Source organism: Callorhinchus milii, unplaced genomic scaffold (genome assembly GCF_018977255.1).
Source record: "Callorhinchus milii isolate IMCB2004 unplaced genomic scaffold, IMCB_Cmil_1.0 Scaffold209, whole genome shotgun sequence".
Taxonomy (NCBI): domain Eukaryota; kingdom Metazoa; phylum Chordata; class Chondrichthyes; order Chimaeriformes; family Callorhinchidae; genus Callorhinchus; species Callorhinchus milii.
The window spans coordinates 8,231-29,435 of record NW_024704950.1 but is presented as its reverse complement, the minus strand read 5'-3'; the positions used below and the strand labels follow the sequence as shown (position 1 = coordinate 29,435).

The 21,205-nt window shown below is 46.0% G+C and overlaps 1 protein-coding gene across 1 annotated transcript; it reads right to left on the bottom strand.

Moving 5' to 3' along the window:
- Nucleotides 1-6: 6 nt before the first annotated feature.
- Nucleotides 7-12,347, bottom strand: LOC103171919. Its single transcript, XM_042345997.1, has 6 exons — nt 12,166-12,347; nt 2,597-2,697; nt 2,172-2,338; nt 1,208-1,379; nt 1,032-1,097; nt 7-467 (listed from the first exon to the last, which is right to left on the bottom strand). The coding sequence occupies exons 2-6, from the start codon at nt 2,658-2,660 to the stop codon at nt 7-9; spliced, it is 930 nt and encodes a 309-aa protein (XP_042201931.1). The 5' UTR covers nt 2,661-2,697; nt 12,166-12,347.
- Between the last annotated feature and the right edge of the window lie 8,858 nt (nt 12,348-21,205).

Below are 21,205 nucleotides of genomic sequence, written 5' to 3'. Positions count from 1 at the left end.
GTCTGTTTAGGTCTCGAATTTAAAAAACACAAAGTGGAAGTGAGGATAGATTTTGCCTGTGGCCCAGTCATGGACAATCTTTTGCACCATAGTTGTTTTTCCAATCCCAGCCACTCCACTCACTACTGCGGAATTCCCTGTGAAAGTGCCTGATCCGCTTCTCTTGTAGAATTTTTTCATCCGGTAAAATAAACTTCCTCTGGAGAAGCTGCTGTGGAATAGTTTATCAATTCGGATTTTTTCCAGCTCTCCCCGGAGTTGCTTCTGTCTCCACTCCTCGTGGTCTCTGCCTCTCGCCAGCAGCTCATGTTCTACCAGTTCCCGGTCACGTACATCAGAAATAATTGTCAGCTCCGTGTAGCGATCAACCAACTGAAACTGCTTCACCTTCTCCTTTATCAGGATGGTCTTCACTACCAGTATCTCACTTTGTTTTAGTAACATCTCCTTGTGCTTTCGCTGAGCATCTTCAATTAGAGAATCACATTGGGGTTAGAAGCACCAAGAATGTCTGCCTTTCGACAGCTTCTCAACAGTGTGTGAGTTTCCTGTTTGGAAGTTGCTGTAAGTGTGTGGAGGCGCAGTCACATAGATAGACTTCAGAAGAGCTTTTAATAAAGTGAAAGTTACAGATTGTGGAACGGTGGAGTTGCGCAGAAGAAGGAGGTTGGAGAAAGTCACAGATGTAGAAAAGAATAAGAAGGAATCAGGATATGAAGGGGAGACTGAGCATTCAAGCCAATCCGCCGTAGTTAGGATGAATGTGAATTTTGTTGTGGATGAAGATAATGGTCATGTGAATCTTAATGCATGTAGGGTTGGGAGCAGCTGGATTTGGATGAGTTGCAAACTTGTAGGTGGTAAAGCTGGAGAGGGCGACCAGGAGGAGATCAATATTATCAAACTAATGCCCCTCCCATTTAACTGCCAGATTATTTGTAGTTCCTGTAAATCTCAGAGAAAACGGCAAACATTCAAACTCTGCATTTCAGAAATGAATCCATTGGTTACACCTTAAAATGGTCACATACCTTTAAGTGTGCTGGGTACATCTGGTACACTTTGGACAATAATCACCTGGTTTAATAGACTGGCACCTGTTGGTATCGAGGACATTCCATTAGTTATAGTGAATTAGTTATCTAGGTTGCCTCAGTAAAATATGTAATTGATTTGGGAATGGATTCACTGTAAATGTATATTGTACCTTGCTCCTGTATTTCAGTCATTATTTTGTTCAGTTTGGGCAAAGTGTACCTTATTTCAACAAAGGTTTCCCACATCACTCTTTGGGCTCGCGAACCTTTCCCCAGCGCCATGTTCAGAAGAAGTTTAGAGCTTTGTCTCCTCTGCCCACTGTGTGTGAGCTCAGTCAGTTTCTGCAGAGTGAGCATTAAAAACAAAGGAGTGAAACGTGAGCAAAGCTTGTGATCAGGAAATGGCCAGTTCCATCATGGTGTTTTCATGTTGGGTGAGGTTCCACAGGCACAGTTGCCCTCTGTTACCCCAGCCAAATGGTCATTGTTCACATGTGAGACTTGGCAGTGAGTTTACTGTCGAGAGCATCACAGCCCATCTTGACCTCTCCTCACCCTCCTGTCACAAACAGTAAGCTGGATGTTTAGCCACAGCACCATCGGGTCAATGACCAAAGCAACAAATGTGAAGCAGCGATGCATGGAGATGCTTAACATTTATTGCATCAAACCGCAGCACCCCAGCCCCCTTCCTCCACTCCAGTGTCAGTCGGAATCGCCCCCCTCACTTCCCATGCTCAAACACTCCTGTTTAACCATGTGCTCTTTGTCTTTACCTCCTCCCCATCCTCTCTAATTGCAAACCCAGCTCGGTTGCCGAGCCATCATTATAAAGCACCTTGAGATGTCTACCCAGTTGAAAGATGCCATAACAATGAAAACTGTGATGTATTGCAACATGTTGAATGATAATAATAATAATAATAATGATAATACTAATAATAATAATCCTTGCATTTGTTATAGCGCTTTTCATGTCGGGAGGACGTCCCAAAACGCTTCACAGAACACACTGTAAAGTGAATTGACTGTTTATTTGTGGGTGAATGGATACACTTTGCACAATAAACACACATGTATCACACAGGATTAACTTATGGAAATCAGATAAACTCTTCCCATCTGACTACCTACTTGATATTCCACTTGGCTGAAATATTCCTTTCTTGTCAGTACTGAGCTGACGGTCTCCACATCTTCCTCGATTGCTTGTTCTATTCTGTCCCGGTAGAACTTAGTGAGTCTGAACAGCTCGTATCCGTCGTACAGGGCGAGAGTCTCATAGAATGTGACCCTTGAACCTGTTGGCCACAAGACTGATAATAAAACTAATTTCATACCATATTGTACATTCACATGTTAAATACATTTCATGATTGATCAGTATGTCTCAATCTGGCTCAGGAGCAGCGCACGCGAATCTCAGTCACAAAGTTGTGCGTTGAAACTCCACATCACGTTTCGAAAACATGCCGTCTTAGATAACGCTAAGTTAATTGCGTTATAAAAGGTGACAGCTTCATTGACTGTGCAAATGTGAGCGGATTTTCTCAACTTGCCTGCCTCACTTTGGTTTTCTTTGTGGTCTGTCAGTGGTGGGTTAGGATTGGGAGCCTGGGCCATGGTGATTGCAGATAATCGGAAACTCTCCACAGATCACCTATAAAATGAAACAGATAGTAATGAGGTACAACCTGATACAGCTTTCTGAACATCAGTAACAACAGGTAAATGCTGTCCAATTTATCAGTGGACAATGATAACAATAATAATCAATGCATTTTTTGATGTGCCAATCATTTGGTTGAGGTCTCAAAGCGCTTTACAGAATATGCTGTGAAGTGAATTAAATATATTCTGTCGGCAAAACGTTGATGCCGATTGCGCACAGTGGTGTCCCTCAAACAGTCATGGATTGCGTGTCCAATTTTTCGTTTTAAGGGATTATTATCTCTGGAATAGTGATTCACCAATCGACTTACAACCGGGTTTCTACACACTGCCACATCTACAGCTAACTGGGAGCATGAATGACCAACCAAAATAACTCCTGCGATGGTATCTCAGATCATTTTCTTAGTGGCATCAAATTTAAATTGATCCATTCGGTGACAGGCAGCCAGTTGAGTTAGACGAGAACTTGTGTGATGGGGCTACTCAGATTTGAGTGTGTGAGTATGCGGGCGACAGAGTTTGGGATCGGCTGCATCTTGGGGATAGTGGAGATGGAGAGACCAACGAATAGGCCATTTCAATACTGGAGGAAGGAGGTCTCGAACGCATGGACTACTGTTTCATCTGGGATAATGTTCGTCAGAGGTGGGTAATATGACGGATGTGGAGGTAGGCGGTCCTGGTCAGTGGCCATATGTGGGTTAGGATGGACAGCTATGGGTCAATCCTGATACAAAAAAAAATTTACTGTCCAATGTTAAACTTGTCCATTTCAGGCAGTGGCAATATCAAACGTCCCCTACAGAAACTGTTCAGTCTGTTACAGTGTGAGTGTGATTTTCTCTTCCACAATCTCGGGGCTTCACATCGATCATCAGAGTAGCACCAGTGTGACATTGCTTTCTCCCACTTCAACGTTCCCTTTGTTTCATTTCAGCCACCTGCCCAATGCAGCATATTCTCTGTGCTCTGTGTCTGATCTCCTGTTCCTGCTCTTTGAACCTCATGTGTGTAACAGTCAGTGAAACGTTATCAACGCTAATATGCAATGTTGACCTTTATGGATATTTCCCGGTAATGCAACTGCTGGTTGCGCTCCGGACTTGCGACCAGGAAGTTCAGGTGAGTTGCGTTCAGCTGCTTAAAACTCAATAACAATGAGAGCCATCTTAAGAAAAATAATTTCCACTTATGGGGAAATTCAAAGAGAATTGTGACATTCAGTCAGAAAGATGAAGGTTGAGCATTACATCTTCTTTCCAACATGGTGAAAGCTAGTGAGCATCATTCAAATAGATCCAGCCTCTCCACACCATCTCCAGGTTCACACTAGACTAAAAGCCTAAGATAGAGGAATGAATTATCGATAAGCTGAGGAGCTTCAGCCACAAAAAGCCGTATCAGAGAATACAAAGAACAATATCAACAATATAGCGCCCTTCACGCAGGCAGCGTCTCGGAGAACATAAAGAGCAGGGTGATTGCTGAGCTGATTTTATTTTTGTCAGCCGAGTGTCTGACACGCCCAAAAGCCCATCACCAAACCGAACAGTATCCAAACAAAGATAAGATTTCCATGCCTCCCACCTACATATGGGAAACCCAGAGATAGATCGTTGAAATGCAATGAACTCCCTCTCTCCGGAATGCTGGCCAGTGTTAGAGGAATGAGCTACGAGCGAGGATTAAACAAGCTCAGGAACAGGCCATTCGGCCCCGGTCACCTCGCTGGTGCGAATACTTCACACAAGCGCTCATCTCAGATCAACTATATTTCGGAATAGTCAAGTTCACAAATAGATTTTGGATTCCATTTCTCCTTTGTACAATGTCACGATGGTTAGTTAAAGTAATGAAACAAATTACATTTAGACTCTTTCTTGATTACTCGGTGTAGGTTTGTTTAATAGCAGCACACTTTCACTAACTGCAAAACCATAGTAACGGGAATGGTGTTTGTTGCGGAATCCAGAGTGGTGGCAAAATATACCTGGATACCAATCTAAAAGGAGTGAACTATCTAAAAAGGGATTTGGGAAAAATGAATGAGATCTTGATGGGAATCTTCACTTATAATAATAACGATTGCGATAAGAAGTGCCACCACAGCCACGATAAGCCGAATAACCCGCTTCTGTGCTGCGAATCTCGACGGTTCTTTGTTTGTGGTTGTGCTACAAGAGTTTGACTTCAGCGTTTTTTTCGAAAAACTAAACCGGAAAGGAAGAGAAAAAGATATTGGAGACGCCCTTTCCATACATTGTGTTAAATATTGTGTATGTTCTTTCTCAATTTCTTTCTTTCTTCTCTCACTCGCTCCCTCTCCATTCTCCATCACTGGCTTTCACTTCTCCATCTCTCTCACCCACAGTCTCCCTCTCTCAGTTACTCTCTCTCACTCCCCTTTCTCCCACATTCGCCAGCTCACCCTCTCACACGCTGTTGCCCCTATCACTCCCCCTCTTCACCCTCCTCTCTTTAACACACATTATCTCCTCCCGTACTCTCAATCGATCTCTTTCACTCTCTGTCTCTGCATTCTCCCTCTCTCTCCCTCCCTGTCTCTTTTTCTTTCTCTCACACCACACTCTCTCTATCATCTCTCTGCACCCTGTCCTTGAACCACTCTGTCCCCCCCCAGTCTGGCTCTCATTTCTTATTCACACTCTCATGCACATGCACTATCTTCTCTCAATTTCTCTCAATCACTTTTTCCCGGTCTCCACCCCTCTATCACACACTCCCTCACACTCTCAATCATTCACTCATTATCTGCTTTCTGCCTCTCGCTCCCTCCCTCACTCCATCAATCTATTTCTTTGTGTCACAGCCACACTCTCTCACACACACACTTCTCAGGCCTATCACTCCCATAAACTCAATCACACTCTTTCACACTCTGTCTCTGATTTCTCACTCACTGTCTCTGTTTATTTCTCTCATCCCTTCTCTCTCACCTTCACGCCAGTCAAACCTTCTCACTCATAAAAGCCAGTCCAACCCTTGTTTCTCCCACATATGAGCCAGTCTAACCCTCGCTCTTTCTCTCATCACAGTCAGTCAAGCCAATTCTCTCCCGTTTCTGGCAGGCAGTCCTACCCTCTATCATTAATACCAATCTAACACTTGGTTTCTCATCACAGCCAATATAATCCTCCCTTATTCTCATCTAATAGACTTGGATGGATATGACCAACACTTTTGTTTAATAAACCAACGATTATTAACTTAGTCACACAAACTGTCCAGCGCCTTGGGACATCCTCCTAAAGTGAAAGGTGCTTTAAACATATAATTCTCTAGCTGTTGTAAAAGGCTAACCTTGAGATATTTAGGTAGGAGATATAGGGGGATGGAGGGTCAGAGAGCGGGTGATTAGAGGATAGAGATAGGAGGGGTAGAGTGGAGTTCGTGTGGGGAGAGTGTGAGAGAGGTTTTACAGGGGGGAGAGGAGCGAGAGCAGGAGGTGGAGAGAGAGAGGACATATGTGTGTCACAGAGGTAAGAAAGTGGGACTGAGATAGAGTAAGTGAGAGAGATTTAGAGAGTGTGGGAGAAAGGTGGAAGGGGAGAGAATCAGATTGAGAGCGGGTGATTGAGAGAGAGTTTGAGAGGGGATAGATAGAGTCTGTGTGGGAGAGAGGGAGTGAGAGGGAGCAATTGAGAGAGGAACAGGCTGTTTTGATGCTGCTGGTTCACACACAGCCCGGCGTGAGGCTCCCCCAATTTTAAGCCCTCTAAGCCAACACCCTCCGTGGAGAGCTTTACATCAATGCAACAGCAACAACTTGGATTTATATAGCGCCCTCCACGCCGGACGGCTTCTCATCGCAAGTTGTTGTTGTTGGGTTACACTACATGTCAGATTCTGATAACGTTACCTCCTTTGGTTCCTCGGGTTAATGTCATCGTCCCATCTAAGATTTCAAGAATCTTGGCCTTGAGCACAAATGTGAAAACAGAGGTGGAAAAACACTCGTAGACATCTGGTTATCTATAGACTGAGGGAACAGGGAGATGGCAAAATCATCCCAATAAACGTCCATATTACTTTCTCCTTATTAGTTATTTTCGCAAGCAAAAAGAGCCTCCTCAAAGATCGCTGGCAGCCTGTGATGGATGGATGTTGTCTCTGTGATGAGCGGAGTTGGAGTTGGAAACCTATTAAAAAAAATCTAACTTTGAAATAGTTGTGGAGTTGCCGTGGGGGGTCAGCACACTTCCCAATGGAATCGATTTCGATTCTACTGTATCTATGGTCCCAGTTTTAAGATTAAGTAAAGCTATTTGTAATAATTAATAAACCCTGGATTATTACACCGTATCGTCTGACCCCAATCTCTTACACTGTTCTGCACTTCCAAGAGTTGCTGATGAGCCAGGCTGGGCTGTCATTAGCAGTGCCCTGGAATAATACACAACCACCAGCTCAGAAACCAGACTTGAGACCGTTACAGAGGGCTGCTTCGATGGTCTGTCCACCCCAACACCCTTACCCACCGCCCATGAATATATATTCTAACTCCTCGCCTCTCAGCCTTCAGAAGCACCAGTCGCCTGGCCCTCCTACAGCAGCTCTCAGGCTGTTTGTCGCCTGAAACCTTTCTGAAACCTGACACTCACTAAAGGGAGCGGCGTTTCTCTCAAAATCACCGCCAACCATCTGACAAGTCACTGCGTGCATAAGTCGCTGATAGAGATTTTAAAACTCCAGTAGTACTGAGATGGTTCCAGCAGCAAAGATTAAATTATTCAGCAAAGTATGGTGATATGGTCATCTATTCCAACATGAATCTGCTAAAGTTTACTTGCTGACCTGTACTTACCACATGAGCAAACAACTTGTCTCCAGGTGATGCCGGACTCACAAACTGATATAATTATTAACCACCGCTAAACAGAGTACTTCAGACAAACTATGCATTCATTTTTTATCTGTTACTTATTTCTTTCATTTGTTGGTTCTATTTCTACTGTTTTGCCCTTCTCTTCCCTCCTGTGGGTTCTCTGCTGCTGTACAGGAAAGCTGCAGCTCTCGGGCTGTTTGTGCTCTGAAAAACTTCTGAAATTTGACTCTTACCACAGGGAGCGGCGATTCCCAGAAATGTATATCCAACCAGTCTGACAACTTACAGTGCGTTTTGTTTACTGACAGAGCTGTCCAAGTTTACAATAATGTACCGGGAGTCAAAGAAATACCAAATCCATTCTCTTTTCTTCCCCCACCTTTGGAAACCGTCATATTCCCTTCGCCTCATTCCATCCCTTGCCTCCTTCAATGTACGTCTCAATACCCTCCTCTTCGCCCTACTGCATCGCTAAAATGATTGGTTGAAGTAGGACTATTTGGGCTAAGAGCGGGGAAGTGGAACTACATGGGTTTAGTGTGGGGTAGTTCTCCAAGTTGGGGTAAAAGCGTGGGGATGGGACTAGTTTTGGTAAGTGCAGGGAGAGGCACCACTTGGATGAAGAGTTGGGGAGTAGGACTAGTTGTGGTAACAGCCAGGGGATTCGGGGTGGGGGACGAGGGGTTAATCCCACTGCCTATATTCCTCCCCATTAACCGCACACAATAGCTAAAGTTGTCTGTTCACCGACATATACACTACCATTGCACATCGGAGTAAAATCCTGCAAAGCTTTCAGATGTCTGGACAATATGATAAGGAGTTGTATGTATATATAGATATACGGAGCTTTATGTTCACTGTGTAAATGATACTCACTACCATTGAACAATGCACTGCAGTTATCGATGCCTTATTTTTCTTCATTTCCCAGTGTCAGGAATCCCTTGTTATATTCCTCAATCCTGATTTCTAATGGTTAGGGCGGTACATTTGGGGGATAGGTTGTAAGGTTGTAAAGTGACGGGTGTTTCCAGATTTTAATTGTGAACCATGTCAGCATTCTCCACCAAACAGTCCCACGGACAGACAACAGTTGTACAAATTTACCACACTGCAAAAAGACTTCAGTGTAAACACTCTGTTCACTTTCCTCTCGTTGTAGATCTTCTGCTATCTTATAGCAGGTTTCTGAATTATTTGAGATTTTAATAGTTCAGGATATTTGAGTAAAATCACTCATTACATTCAATGTAAACATTGGCTGTTAATGTATACCATACTCTCACCTCCTGGACTTAATGCCAGGTCGTTATTACAGATGGACCTGATGTTTAGATGCCCGAGTGCAGGGAAGATCAGGAGAGAGAGAGGCACAGGAGTTACTCCCAGATTTAGGGAAGGCGTCGGATGAGAAGGGATTTGCAGACGAGGCTGAGAATCTTGGGAGATAGCGAGAAATAGTGTATTCAACAAAAGGGAGGTGATGAACATGTCCTGTTTGGAGGATATGAATGTGGGGAGGAAATCCCATCTTCTCGTTATTTGCGACAGAAACGGTGGAGCTGAAGCCCTGAGGGGCGACGGATTCCCCTTGACCAAAAATACCCAGAGCTGTAAGCGCTGCTCTGCATTATTGCCAATTTTGCAGTGGAGAGAAAGTTAATAATAAATAATAAGATAGCAGTCCTTACATTTGATTCAGCGACTTATCGTGTCTGCGAGTCGTCTCAAAACCCTACACTGTGAAGTGAATTTCCCTGTATATTGCACCAATTGCATTTGTATACCAACTGTCAGCAAGGGAAGCATTTCACACTTGAAGCTGGTTTGCAATTTAAACCTGAAGTTAGATCATGTTTTGCCTCCCCAACTACCTGGGAGATCCACGAAATGACACGAGTTGTTCAGACAAGCAGACACTCGGTATCCAGGGATTTGTTTCTGGTCCAGGGATCAGGACTGAGTTTGTCCTCCAGCCCCAGGGAGCACTGTACAATCTCCAGGGAAGTGCAGGAACTGCAGTTTGAAAACAGGGTAAAGTCCTTAGTCTATGCATGAAATTCCTATTTTACCATATTTGGGATGCGAAATGACGTGGCCCCGGGATCTGTTACTGTGAAGCGCTCTGAGACGCCGTCCGGCGCGCAGGGCGCTATATAAATCCAAGTTGTTGTTGTTGCGACTTTAGTGAATTTAGCTTCAACGAGTTTCCACTTAACCTCCCCCACAACGCACCCCCCTTCCTGAAACCTGACTCTAAAGGGAGCGGCGCTTCTCGCTAAATCAACTCCAACCATCTGACAAGTCCCTACCTGTATGATTTGCTGATGCGGATTTTAAAACTGCAATAGTATTAAGATTGTTTCAGCAACAGCGATTATAAATATTCAATAAAGTATGGTGATGTGGTCATGTATTCCAACATGAATCTGCTCACACTTTACCTGTTGAGCTGTACTTGACACATGAGCAAACACCTGGTCGCCAGGCGATAGAGGAATCAAAATCTGATATAAGTGTTCACTACCGCAACATACAACGCATCAGAAAAACTGTGGGTTAATTTTCTGTCTTCTGCTGTTAGTTCTGTTGCTTTGTTTTATATTTTATTCCCTCCTGTGAGTTCCCTTCTGCTGTACAGACAAGCGGCAGCTCTCGGGCTGTTTATGATCTCAAACATTCCTAAAATTTGACTCTCACCACAGAGAGCGGCGATTCTCAGAAATACATCCCCAACCAGTCAGACAAGTCATTCTGTTTCGTGTTTACTGACAGAGCTGTTGAGCTTTAGAGCAATCTACCGATAATCAAAGAAATAAGAAATCTATGTTTTGTTTTTTNCTGCTCCCACCTCTGGAACTGCGCCTCACATTGCCTTCGCCTCATTCCCTCTTTGTCTCCTTTGACCTTCAGTCACCATCTTAATAGCGGGGCAATGGGACACACTAAGCTCAGAGGGATGGGGGGGGTTGGGGGGGAAGAGTAGCGATAAACGTGGTGAGTTAGAGTAAGACCCCCCAGTTAGGTAAGTGAGTGGTACTAGCTGGGGCAAATGTCTGGGAATGGGATCCGTTGGGGTTAGATTGATGTAGTGGGACGAGTTGGGGTAAGAGCGGGCGGAGTGGTGCTAATTTGGGTGAGAGTCGACAGTGTGATTAGTTAGGGGTTGGGATTGGGAGAATTTGACACACGGCAATGATGCTTTCAGACAAGGAACCCTCAGGTGGTGGAGGAGAGGCGATCAGCCTTATTGTTCTGGGACTATGGAGAAGGAATCAGTCCAATCTCTCTCTCTCGTCAGGGACTTGCGTGTGGCTCACACAGTCACGGTACTTTACAGTGCATCCGTTGAAGCGCTTGGAGACGTCTTGAACATACGATGAGTCGCTATAACAAACGCGAGGATTAGTAAATTTGCAGGTTCAAGCTCTGCTTCTCCATATCAGGATCTTAGCGGAAGAGTTTTATATATCGTAATATGGCTGTGATAAAACTTTCACAGAGGGAAATCCAGCACAAAGCATAAGTCTCCAAACCATAATTGGGAATTTTCTGCATCCCACCTACACAGAGAATTTCCAGAGAGAGATTGTTCTAATGGAATGTGCACTCTCACTCCCGCTGGAGTGATGCATCCCACAACAAGATACAAGATCTCATTTATAGAGCGCCTTTCACGTCGGGATGATGTCCCAAGGCGCTGGACAGTTGGGTCGGGACCCGAGCATTGGGGGAAATAGTCAGGGTGAGGGGAAGGAAGGAGCGAGGAGGGGGGGAAATGTTCAGGGTGAGGGGAAGGAAGAGAGGGAGCGAGGAGGCTGTAGAGAGTCGAGAGGGGAGCTGAAGGCCCGGCCACCGATGGTAGGGCGGTTGGGGCGGGGGATGTGGAGCAGACCGGAGCCAGAGGAACGGAGGGTACGGGCAGGTAAGTAGGGGGATAGTAGGTCGGAGAGGTAGGAGGGAGCGAGGCCGTGAATGGCCTTGTAGGTGAGGATGAGGATCTTGAATTCCATCCTAATCACTCTGTTCCGGAGAGTAAAGGCAAGGAATGGCAAGAGCCAAAGTTTGGGCACCCGAGAGAATGCGTTGGAGTAACTGCTGGAATCTAATCAGCGAAAACCCCATGGCTCGCAATTGATATTGCTGCCCGGCGAGCTTTCCTATGTCTTTTCCAGCTGGGAACACCGTACAAGTTAGGACTTTTTTTTACAGAAGCCGACTAGGAGGATATCTGCCCCAGTGTCTGGTCTGCCCTTCGGGTGCTGTCGATGAGCCGGACTGGGCTGTGCTGCTATCAGCAGTGCCCTGGAATACCACGGACCCGACCGGCTCAGGAAACAGAGCAGAGTCGGTTACGGGAGGACGGCTCGATTCCGATAACCTGCAGCCAAACCTTTCCACCTCGGAGCCGGTTCAGCCCTTCGGATAACCCGCCCACTCACTCCCCTCACCCCCACGGAGGGCGTTTGAATGAGGCGCCCCCACTCCCCTGTCCACTCTGCCTGGAGAAGACGCATAACATCAGACACCAAATTGAGAAACATTTTTACAGATTATCAGATGGAGAAGAGGAAGAACTGAAGATTTTTGCAGATATTTGCTCACCAGTGATCACAGGGACGCGCTGAGCTGCTCCCCAGTGACTGGAAACCACCAGCTCCTTCAACTAGTTCTCTCCTGGTCCCCAATCAGCAGCACTCGGTGATCTCTCCCACCCACCAGCACCAACCTGCTGGTAATGTGCCCAATGGCTGGTTATGGGAAGGTTTGTGAGAGACGCTCACACCTGTGTGACAGACAGGTTCAGCCCCTGAGCCGCATTCCGTCTGAGACACTCCTGACATTTGATTCTGACTATAGGGAGCGGCGCTTCTTGGAAAAACATAAATGGAACCGGTTGGACAAGTCGCTGACCGTTTGCCTCAAATATTTAACCGTTTGTCAAATCTCTCCGCAGTGAAACAATAAGTGGAAGTATCAGCGTTTTGTGCAAAACGCAACGCGGTGTCCGCAGATGTAGTGCGATATTGTGTCACGTTAACAGATAATATGTTCCTATACCTGTCTGGGCTCTGAGCTGATGTCTGTCTGTGGGTCTGTGTGTGTGTCTGTCGTGTGTGTGTGTGTGTGTGTGTCTGTCACTGTGTGTGTGTGTGTGTGTGTGTGTCTGTCACTGTGTGTGTGTGTGTGGATGGTGACAGGGGGGGATGACAAGGCAGCATTGTGGAACCGCAGGAGGTTGTGATTGCGGCGGAGACGACGGTCAGTGTTGGTGACAGAGAGTGAGAGAGTGTGAGAGAGAGAGTATGAGAGTGAGAGAGAGAGAAAATGAGAGAGTGTGAGGGAGAGAGTGTGCGTGAGAGAGAGAGTTTGAGAGAGAGAAAATGAGAGAGATTGTGAGAGAGAGTGAGTGTCACCAACACTAACCTTCTCCCTCACACTCTCTCAAGTTCACACACACTGATACATACAGAGACACTCACCGACCGACAGACACACACACAGACACACACAAACACAGACAGACAGACACACACAGACAGACACACACAGACAGACACACACACACAGACACACACAGACACACAAACACAGACAGATACACGCACACACACAGACCCACACACAGACACACACACACACAGACACATACGCACACACAGACAGATACAGACAGACACACACACACACACAGTCACACACACAGACAGACAGACACACACAGAAACACACAAACAGACACACACACATACACACACACAGACACACACATACGCACACACAGACAGATACAGACAGACAGACAGACACACACACACACACAGTCACACACACAGACACACATACAGACAGACACACACAGACAGACACACACACACACACAGAAACACACACAGACAGACACACACAGACAGACACATACACACACAGACAAACAGACAGACAGACACAGACACAGATACGCACACACAGACACATACACAGACACACACAGACAGACACACATACACAGACACACATACAGACACGCACACACACACACACAAACAGACACACGCACAGTCACACACACACATACACAACAGACAGACACACATACACAGACACAACAGACAGACAAACACACACAGACAGACAGACAGACAGACACACACACACACAGACAGGCAGACAGACAGACAGACAGTCGCACAGACAGACAGACAGACAGACACACACACATACAGAAACACACAAACACAGACAGACAGACACACGCACAGACAGACACACACAGACAGACACACACACAGAGACGCTGATAATAGTCCCTTCCAAAATTAAAAGTAAATCGGCCACTTCAATCCACGACTGTTTGTGTGACGGACGCTCACTGTTGTGTGCAATGGGTGCCGCGTTTCGCCCAGAAAATACACAGTCACTACACCTCACAGTCTATCTTGTGAATCCCGGCGAGATACCTGGAAGATGTGACAAGGCGTTGCTGTGCCAAATGCAAGGAGTATTAATATTATTTTATTGTTGTATTAGTATCATTAAATTATCATACTAATATTTATTATTATTGTTAATTATTATTATTATTTAAAGCGATGATGGATGTGTGTGTGTGTGGATGTGTGGGGTATTTTATTCTAATCATCGCAGGCACTGATTCCCCCCCACATTCTTCCTCCTAAAAGAAATATTTAGGTATTTTTAAAAGGAAAGAGAAGGGAGAAGGTGGGGGCGGGGGGGAGTGGGGTGTGTTGGTGTAGGAGGTGACTCTTGTGCTGCTGCAAGTAAGTAAACAGAGACAGGTAGTAGAGGCTGTAGAGGCAGCAGAGGCACGCAGTAGAGGGAGGCAGTAGAGGCAGGCAGTAGAAGGAGGCAGTCGAGGCAGGCAGTACAGGGAGGCAGTAGAGGCAGGCAGTAGAGGGAGGCAGTAGAGGCAGGCAGTAGAGGCAGGCAGTAGAGGGAGGCAGAAGAGGGAGGCAGTAGAGGCAGTGGAGGCAGATAGAAGAGGCAGCAGAGGCGTCAGGTTGAAGGCACGAACACTTTCCACCCTCTCCCCGAGCACTCACCGGAGCGCGTTTTTTTTAACCACTTGGCTGAGCAAACACACAAACTATTTTAACACTCCCCCCCCCACACACACACAGACACACAAACAGACATACTTACACACTGACTGCTCCCACACACACACACACACACTGACTGCTCTCACACACATTCACACACTGACTGCTCTCTCTCACACACACACACACACACACTGACTGCTCTCTCACACACAAGCTGACTTCTCACACACACACACACACACACACTGACTGCTCTCTCAAACACACACTGACAGCTCTGTTACAAACTCACACACTGACTGCTCTCACACACACAAACACTGACTGCTCTCTCTCACACACACACACACACACTGACTGCTCTCTCTCTCACACACACACACACACTGACTGCTCTCTCTCTCACACACACACACACACTGACTGCTCTCTCACACACACTGACTGCTCTCTTACAAACACACACTGACTGCACTCTCACAACACACACTGACTGCTCTCACGCTCTCTCACTCACACACACACATACATTGACTGCTCTCAGACACACACAAACTGACTGCTCTCTCACAAACACTGACTGCTCTCTCACACTGACCTATCTCTCTCACACACACGCACATTGAATTCTCTCAGACACACACAAACTGACTGCTCTCTCACAAACACACACTGACTGCTCTCTCTCTCTCACACACACACATACACTGACTGCACTCTCACACACTGACTGCTCTCTGGCACACCGAATGCTCTCTCTCACACACACACACATTGACTGCTCTCTCACGCACACACACCAACTGACTGCTCTCTCACAAAACACACACTGACTGCACTCTCTCACACAGACACTGACTGCTCTGTCACACACACACTGACTGCTATCTCTCACACACACACTGACTGCTCTTTCACACCCACATTGACTGCCCACACAAACACACACTGACTGCTCACACACATACACACACTGACTGCTCACACACATACACACACTGACTGCTGTCTCTCTCACACACACAAATACACTGACTGCTCTCTCACACACGCACACACAGACTGCTCTCTCACACACACACTGACTTCTTTCTCACACACACAAACACACACACGGACTGCTCTCTCTCACAAACACTCAAACTGACCTCTCTCTCATAAAACACACTGACTGCTCGCAGACTCACACTGACTGCTCCCTAACTCTTCTCTCAGATACACACTGACTGCTCTCTCACACACACTGACTGCTATCTTTCACACACCACTGACTGCTCTCTCACACACACGCTGTCTGCACTCTCACAACACACACTGACTGCTCTCAGACACACACATAAACTGAACTGCTCTCTCACAAACACAGAATGACTGCTCACACACACACAAACTGACTGCTCACACACAAACACACTGACTGCTCTCACACACACACACACTGACTGCTCTCTCTCTCACACACACAGACTGCTCTCTCTCACACACAAACTGATTGCTCTCTCAAACACACACTGACTGCTCCCTTACAAACACACACACTGACTACTCTCTCACACACACTGAATGTGCTCTGTCACACACACTGACTGCTCTCAGACACACACACTGACTGCTCACACAAATACACACACTGACTGCTCTCTCTCACACACACACACACACGCATTGACTGCTCTCAGACACACACACACTGACTGTTCTCTCACACATACACACTGACTGCTCCCTATCTCTTCTCTCAGATACACACACTGGCGGCTCTCTCACACACACACTGACTGCTCTCTCACACACTCACTGACTGCACTCTCACACACACACTGACTGCTCTCTCACAACACATACTGACGGCTCTCTTACTCGACAGACACACTGACTGCTCTCTTACACGAGACACACTGACTGCTCTCTCTCGCACACACACACTGACTGCTGTCTAACACACTGACTGCTCTCTCACACACTGACTGCTCTCACACACACACACTGCCTGCGTTCTACACACACACACACACTGACTGTTGTCTCACACAAGCACGCACACATTGACTGCTCTCAGACACCCACACACTGACTGCTCACACACACTGAATGCTCACACACTGACTGCTGTCACACACACACACACACTGACTGGTCTCTCTCACACACACACTGACTGGTCTCACTCACACACACACTGACTGCTCTCTCACCAACTCACTGCTCTCATTCTCGCTCACACAATATAACTCTTCTCTCTGACACACACACACTTTGACTGCTCTTTCCCTCTCCCGCAAACACACTGACTGCTCCCTAACTCTTCTCTCAGATACACACACTGACTGTTCTCTCTCACTATCTCACACGCAATCACTGACGGTTGATGTACAGAGATACATAGAGAGAGAGACGGAAACTAAGAGAGACAATGAAAGAGAGAGACAGAAATAGAGCGTCGGAAATATATAAACCGAGGGAGACTGACAGACAGAGAGAGAGAGACTGTTAGAGAAAATGAATTAGTTGTGGTAGCTTACAGCAGTTTAGCAGTGACTGAGGGCCGGGGCTCTCCAGCCGCCCGCACGGCCGTAGGCGGTGTGTGTCAATAAAGCTCCCAGAGGAGGGATGGGAGAGGAATCAGGATTAACATCTTTAATAATCAGCCACTACAGTGTCCAGAATATATTCCATATTACACAGACTGTGTGGACAGTCACTGCCTCAGTGTCACACTTTCACTGACAGCTCAGCTCTGATTCCCCGCAGTGACTGCAGCTGATTCTCTCCGTCTGAACTGAACCCATTCCCCCACAGCCTGAAACACATTAAACAGGAAATAAACCCATGGGACAATGATACAAACTGTGAACTGTTCATGTCGCAGTTTAATAAATAAATAAACCCATTCAAACTGTTCCAATTCTGATACACAGCCTTTTCTCTGTGTGTTTATCACATTAAACACTGACACAAACACTCACCTGATCCCCTCCAGACTGGTGCTGGTCTGTATGAGGCGGCGGAGAGCGGAGACAGAGCCGTCTGTGAAGGAGTTAAACCTCAGGTCCAGGAACCTCAGTGAGCGGTTTGTACTGAGAGCAGAGACCAGATCATCAGTGCAGCCATCGGTCAGTCTGTTACTGTCCAACCTGGAGATCAGAGACACAGAGACATGACAGGGATCAGAGTAACCACTGTCACTCACTAGAGACCGTCACTCACGGAAGGAAGAGGCGTTGGAGGCGACAAGCGGATCCAGAAATGGAAACAACCCTCAGACAGTCCCTGCCCCCAGCGAGGGGGCCTCAGAGGGTTTCCCTGATATCCAGATATAATATTTAATATAATAATAATCCTGGCATTTGATACAGCCCCTCATCATGTCTTGGAGACGCCTCAAATTTCTTCAGAGGATATTCTGTAAAGGGAATTGATTCTATATTTTTTGAGTGAAATATTTATTTGAAGGGATTATTATCCCTGGAAACGCGATCTGCAAACACTCTAACAACCGGATTGTGACTGACTGTGAGGCAAACAAACACGAGTGGAGTAAGGAAACATCCGCAAGGTTTTGCTCTGCCAGGAATCACCCCCAGGCCCTCTCGCTAGCGAGGCGAGGGCTCTAACCACTGAGCTACAGGGCTCAGACTGCAGTGTGTGAGAAGACGCAGGCTAACTCAGGGCTGAAGCTGCGCAGACTTTATTGTGGGGGAGGGCTTTGCACAGACGTTTTGACTGTAAATGTATCAACAAAACACTACCTCAGGACATGATTTCTCCACAAAAAAAATTCAGTGCAGGAGCTAAAGTCAGTTGGGAATATGAATGGAATCATTCACCTGAGAGGGTTAAACGTCTCAGAGTTAGGGAGGAAGCCTCAACTTCATGCATGTCTGTGCTGGAGGAGTTGCAGGAGTGCGCACACACATACACACACACACACAACACATACAAACACGCATACAAAAACAAACACAGGCACACATACATACACATGTACATACATACACACTTACACTCACAAATACACACGTGCTCCCACATACACATATATACACACAAACAAAACATACACATGTACACACACGAACACATACACGAACATACACACAAATATCCACACCGCACGCACACACATTAGCAGACACACATAGGCACACAAACACCCATGACACACCCACAAGCACACACATACAATTACACGCACAAACGCACACATATGATCACACACAAAAACGCACACAGACACACAGAGAAATACACACATACACAGAGAAACAAACACACAGAAATACACACATACAAAAAGAACAAACACACAGAAATACACATACACACACATGTATACTAGCAAACAAACTCGCACAAACCCGCACGCACAGAAACACACACAATTATCACCCACAAACTCACCCACGCAGACCCATACGTATGCAAACATACACACAGAAACACACACAAACAAGCACACTGACACACAACCGTACACAATGCCACGCACACAAAGAGACATACACAAACAAGTCACACGAACACACACACAAATGCACACACCTACAGAAAAAAAACGTAAACCCACACACAGATAAAAACACACAAGCACACACAAACATACATAAACACACAAACAAACACACAAAAACATACAAACAGCTGGAATCACATGAAGACACACAGACACACACTAGAAAACACACAAGCACACACAGAACCTCAAAATCACATACAAACACACAAACATAAATGTACATGAACACACAAACAAACACACACAAGTATACACACATACAAACACAAAAACACACACAGAAACTCACAAACACTCACAAAGCGCTTAGAAAATCATTGCAAAAAATCACACACACACCAACACACATGCAAACACACACACAAGCACATAAACATAAACAAAATCACACACAAACACACACGCATAAATATATATAAACACGCACAAACAAACACATGACACACAGACAGATAGACACACAGATATACACACAATCACACACAGAAGCACACATACATAAATACACATACAAATGTGCACATACAAACAAACATATGAGCCACAGATTTATGCACACACACACACAAACCAACTCACGCAAACACACACACAAGCACACAGAAACATGAACAAAATCACACAAACATGAATACACACACACACACCAACAAACAAACACATGACCCACAGATGCACACACACACACACACAAACAAACACATGACCCACAGATACCCACAGAGACACACAGAGAAACTCACACACAAAAATGCAAATACAAACACATGCACACAAACAAGCACAGACACACACAAATACAAACACACACAAACATACATGCACAAACACACACACAAACGCACTCATTCAAATGAGCACACAGAAAAATACAATCACACAAACAGAAACTTATCCACCAAACATATACGCACAGAAACACACACAATGATACACAAGCAAACACAAAAAACACAGACACACAAACGCACAAAATCGTACACACAGAAACAAACACGTAAGCACACATAAGTAGACACACACAGAAATAGCACACAAGCACATACACAAACAAACATATACACAGATTCACAAACATACATAAACATACACACAAACCCACACTCAAATACACACTCAGAAACACACATACAAATATACAAACACAAACACACAAAAAAACACACACAAACACGTACAAAAACAGTCACCAACTCATACACACAAAATCACACACACGCAAACACGCACATGCCAAAACGAACACCCAAGCTCACACAAAAACATGAACAAAATCATACACATAGATAAACATACACACACACAAGCAAACACACAAATAGACACACAAACATACAAGGACAAACAAACACAGAAACGCACACACAAATACGCGCACACAGAAAAACGTACAATCACACACAAACACACACGCGTGAACACCCCCACACAAACACAAGCAAAAATACACACACACATAAACTTGTGTTTGTATACACATACTCACCCACAAACAAAAGTACACACTTACAAACATAGAGACTAACACACACATACAAATACACAACAACATCAACAACATGACATTTATAGAGATCGTTTCACGTAGGGAGGACGTCCCAAAGCGCTGAATAGTCAGTTGTCGGGCATGGGAGCGGCGTCGGCTGAGGGGTGGGGGGAATGGTGTGGAAAGGGGTGGAGTAGGGTTGAGCGAAGGCAGAGACGTGGGAGCGCGACCAAAGGCATGACAGAAGAGGAAATTCTTGAGAGAGGGGAAGGGAGGGGAAGGGAACGTGAGATGGAGTTCCAGAGTGTGGGGCAGAGAATCTGAGAGCCCGCCCACCGATGGGAGGGCGGGTCGGGCGGGAGACATGGAGCAGCCCGGAGCCCACTGGACGGAGGGAGCGAGCAGGTTGGTAGGGAGTCAGCGGGTCAGAGAGGTAGGAGGGGGCAAGGCCATGGATGGCCTTCAAGGTGAGGACGAGGATCTTAAACTCGATCCTCTGGGGGGTGGGGAGCCAATGATGTCGCGCGAGAGTGAAGTGATGGGTTCGGGCGAAGGTGGGACTGATGGGGTTGGGCG